General features: G+C 31.8%; 1 protein-coding gene across 10 annotated transcripts in view; it reads left to right on the top strand.

Moving 5' to 3' along the window:
* Positions 1-5,000, top strand: part of LOC113822344 (uncharacterized) — a 334,812-nt gene that overhangs the window by 329,514 nt on the left and 298 nt on the right. For 6 of the 10 annotated variants that reach the window (XM_070140097.1, XM_070140093.1, XM_070140092.1 and 3 more), the window contains 2 exons: positions 644-755; positions 2,290-2,860. In XM_070140097.1, coding sequence (XP_069996198.1) covers positions 644-755; positions 2,290-2,451 — 274 coding nt within the window. In that variant the 3' untranslated portion in view covers positions 2,452-2,860. Of the gene's footprint in view, positions 1-643; positions 756-2,289; positions 2,861-3,589 lie in introns of those variants that run through there. The other 4 variants (XM_070140095.1, XM_070140096.1, XM_070140098.1 and 1 more) reach the window with 4 other exon arrangements.

Genomic DNA, 5,000 nt, shown 5'->3' with positions numbered 1-5,000 from the left:
GAAGCTAGAATGTTTGTATTTAACTGATATTTCGACATCATAACGTGATATTTATCTTCACATTACGATGTTACTTCTGCATAAAATAGACTTACACAGACACATACCTGCACTTACTTCTTACACACAGAGTTACGTACACACACTTATTCCTTACACACAGTTTTATGTACACACACTTATCCCTTACACACAGAGTTACGTACACACACTATTCTGTACCTTCAAAAATGATTGTAGTAGATAGATTCAATTATATATTTTTTTCTATGTTTATAACTTCTCATCTTTTATTCTAATTAAAACCATCAGTTAATAACAATGATAATGATGGTGATGATGATGAGGTTGATGACCAATAACAAATGAGGATTATGATAATAATAATGATGATAATATATATATATATATATATATATATATATATATATATATATATATATATATATATATATATATATATATTCACATGGTGATAATAATATTGATAATAATAATAATGATGATAATAATAATAATGATGGTCATGGTGATGATAACAATTAAGATATAAATAATAATGATAAAGCTAAATGATAAATAAATCAAACTAAAAGAACCCTAAGACCCAGCCCCTCTTGACCTTTGACCTCCCTCCCGCCAGCCAACGATGCAAGCAGTGTCCCGACGGATCCACGACAGCTGACCCCGGGGCCCACTCGGACGCCCTTTGTCTTTTCGCCGTTGAATGGGCCGAGAGCGCCGCCCGTGCACAGGTGAGGGCGGGCGGGCGGGCGGCTTGGTTCGAGGTGCAGAGTGCGAGATGAGGACGAGGGCGGGAGTTGAGATTTAAATGAAAGAAGGATTTTTTTTTTTTTTTTTTTTTTTTTTTGATAATCATATTTCCAAATGGAGAGTTTTTTCAGTTTTTTTTTCTTTTTATACAGATATGCCATTTCTGCACTTTCATATTTTATTTATTTATTTATTATTATTTTGTTTTTTTTCTATTTAAATCTTTTGTGTGATTTTTATAGATACGTCATTTCTGCACTTTTATATTTTATCTATTTATTCATTATTTTGTTTTACATTTTTTAATTCACATTTTGGAAACATGATCATGAATCCCTTCACCATGCAACATTTTATCAACATTTTCAAACCGTATGATTAGTCGCACTCACTGATATTATTTTCTGTATTCTGTAGTTATAACATGCAACATCTAAATTGACGTAATCTATATAACAAAGCTTGTGAACTCACCAGTTATTGAAAAAACTGACATGTTTGAGTGAGGAAAAAGTTTATATTAGATGATGTTATTAAGTAAAAAGAAATACATATATATAGAATCTGATTTTCACTGCATTATCCAGTACTTGATCATTAGTATTTAAGTCTACGGTTTAATAAACATCATCAGTATGGCTGAACCCTTGCACATATACATTAATTATATTTGTTGTAGAATTAATCTTGTCTCTTTCTGATCATAATGCTTCTGTTGGATCATATCTTACTTTTTGTTTTTCTAAATCTTTTTTCTTCGACACCACACCTCATGGCATCTTTACACATTTCAACATTCTTTTACATTCATATCACAATTATTTCCATATTTGCAAAAGGAAGAAAAAGATAATAATGATAAAGATAATGATATTTACTACACTCGCAGTGATAAATTTATTCAACTTCATCTGTACAAAAATATATAAATTATGTTAATTATACAAATATTTTGTGTTAATGTAAATATTAATGTAAAGAACGAATTGGTAACTCATTCTGGATGACTTTGATTCCCATTTTGTTTTAGCATTCTTATAATTTGACACTAAATACTTTAATATTAGTTTAGTAGTTTCTGAACTCGTACACAATATATATTTTGAGTTACACTAATTCATTTTCATGTATTATTATTTTATTAATGAGATTTGGGAAATCGGAGTGAATAGTCTAGCTTGAGTTGCCAGTTGTTCTTTTCTTGAGATTGAACAGTATAACCTTGATCTATATCTTCCAATTTATGTTACACTACAATCCTGATATATATTCTCCTATTAATGTTACACTCCATTCTTCGTATACATATTTCTCCTATCACTGTTACACTCCATTCTTGATATATTTCTTCTATTAATGTTAGACCCTAATCTTGATATATATTTTATTTCTCCAATTAATGTTACACTCCATCTACCATCTTGATATATATTTTCCTCCTATTAATGTTACACCCTTGATATATATTTTCTCCTATTAATATTACACCCTAATCTTGATCGATTTTTCATTTAGACTGAACAACGAAAGAAAGTATGGGAAGAACGCAAAACGTTTTCGTGGACGGTAGGTCTCTGTAGACACAGTTTGCTGTATTTGTGTTTCTCTGCTTCTGTAGTTAGAGGCTGGTTGTGGCCCACGGATATTTCAGGTCACAACACACACTTCTTCGGCTAATTATGGCTATTTCTTTCATAACTTGGGGTATGGTGATACACATGCAAAAAAAAGGAAGAAAAAATAACACAGTTTACATCTTTATGTTTCACTGACAAACTAACAGTTATACCATTTGTATATATTTTAATAACTTTGGAATGTGGAACTGGAATAACAGATTTAGATAGTGTGTATTAGTCGTGCAAGAAGATCAAGCTCACTGTAAATCAAGCTTGAAAGTAAGCTTAGATAGAAATGAGAGAAAGAAAAGAGTGCAGAAGTGTACATGTAAAATAATTTAATGGATTAATGTTTGGAGGTAGGAGAAGGAGGAAAAGAAAAAGAATGAATTGAAAGAAGTGTTATTGTCTGTTTTTTTCTTTTCTTTGAGATGTGATGCTTATTGTTATTAAAATGTAAATGTTTATTTTAATTTATCTTCACCTCCGATAGAAAGGAAGTTAGAAAAGTAGAGCTTTTGAGATGTGGGCACGATGTCATTTTCCGAATTTTTGGATTTCAATTTCCTTGGCCATTTTCAGGTAAGATGCTTTATTTTCACGTTAATTCAAGCTTCCTTTGTGCTGAAAGGGACGTAAGAATCACTTTACACAGCAAACTTTTTTTCTGTAATATGTTCTCTCACTTCAAGGTATTCCCCTGTGGGTAAGTGCCCGATTTGTAAGTATTTGTCATGCGTTTTCTGCAGAAGCAATTAACAAGGCTGGACTCCTGTACATAGATCAGAGCATGTAACTCATGTGTTTAATTTTCAAATGTCAAATGTTCGGAAAGCATGGTTTTATAATGTACCCTTGTCATTTGTGTACGTTTATTGTATTTTTTAGTCATCGTTAGTTTATTGTTTTATATTGCAATCTTCAATAGATTTTAATTGTTGAGTTCCGACAAGTTGGGAATAAAACGTGCTGTTATCAAGGGTTGAAAAATATATACGAATTTTCGTGACTAATCTACTCCCCGTTTCAAATGAGATGGAAATGAATAATGTCCTTAGTCATGGAGCAAAGATATATTTTCATAACCAGCCCCGAATCACGACACCAAACTGCTAACCACTGTTGCCTCCCTCATTCCCGTCGCCGCCCACCGGCCTAACGCAGGAAGAAACGGCTCATTAGACATTTGCTTTCAGTAATCCCGTCAGAGGCGACTTGGCATCGACCTACCACGAGCAAGCTGCAGCGTCCTCCTCGGCAGCGGCACACTTCCTGCAGAGTTTCCCCTTTTCCGCCCTCCCGCCCGGCACCACGATGGCCCTGGCACACGCCCATGTCAGGGGAAGGTCGAATTCCCACGCACAAGCCCATGCCCAGGCTGGCATCTATAGCTTCGGCTAAAGGTCCTTCTCACGCGCTATTTTTTTTTTTTTTTTTTTTTTTTTTACACTGAACGTTCGATATTGTGTAGCACAGGGAACACTTATTGATAAAGGAAATATTTAATGAAACTGATATTCCTGTTATTGTGTATATAGTTTTCTTTTTATTGTCTTTTCCATGAAGTACCCTTTTAGGTATGCTAATGGAGGTTCTAATTTCAATAAATATTTTTGTCATTATTTTTCATACGAATACGGTGCCATGGGCAAATTTGTTCTTAAAACTCAATTACTAAAATCAAGCAAATATTACACATAATCATTCTATAGAATATGCTTCTGGCAGAATATTCACCAATATCCTTCCTTTTAATCTTTTAAAAATAAAATATGTAGACATGACAGGCGATAAACATGATATACAAAATGTTTCCAACGGTGATAACACTGTGTATGTTGTACTGTATGTGTACGTATTTTATAGGTGTTATATTTTGTTACTTTGCCCTTTTTATTTATTGCGCATTAAATATATTATCTATTTATTAAAAGGAGACGGAAAAGTATAAACTGTAATGATATAATAATGTGTTCGAATGGATATTCTGCCGGAAACTTCAATCATTCTAATTCATTGATCAAAATTGCCTCAGATGAATCAATTGATTGTTTGATAGATTGATTTACAATCTCTTTCCCAGTCTTGTATGTACTGTTTAGTAAAGCCTGCCTCAAAGAAGTTTAAATAACAAGGATACAAGAATATGTCTGAAAAGAGAAGAAAAAATCCTTTTTGTGTGTTGCACATAATCCAGTGTTCTAAGGTACGAAAAGTTTTCAATATTATATATGTACCTATGTTTTCTTTTAAAATTTGCGTCTAAAATCATGTGTATATATATATATATATATATATATATATATATATATATATATATATATATATATATATATATATATATATATATATATATATATATATATATATATATATATATATATATATATATATATATATATATATATATATAAAAGACTAAGCTTAGAGATACTTTAGATCTGATTAAGAATTTATTAGGTTTCTCAGTTAGTCATCGTTTTCTAGAACGAGAATCCATCAAAACGATTAAGAATACCTTCCTTTTGGTCTGAACCAACACACTTAAAAAGACAGGTAGCACCACGTCCAAATATTTAGTATGCTGAACCCAAAATAATATTGAGG

Source organism: Penaeus vannamei, chromosome 26 (assembly GCF_042767895.1).
Source record: "Penaeus vannamei isolate JL-2024 chromosome 26, ASM4276789v1, whole genome shotgun sequence".
Classification (NCBI taxonomy): domain Eukaryota; kingdom Metazoa; phylum Arthropoda; class Malacostraca; order Decapoda; family Penaeidae; genus Penaeus; species Penaeus vannamei.
Note: the sequence above shows the minus strand (reverse complement) of the source record. Positions and strands in the feature narration are given on the sequence as shown.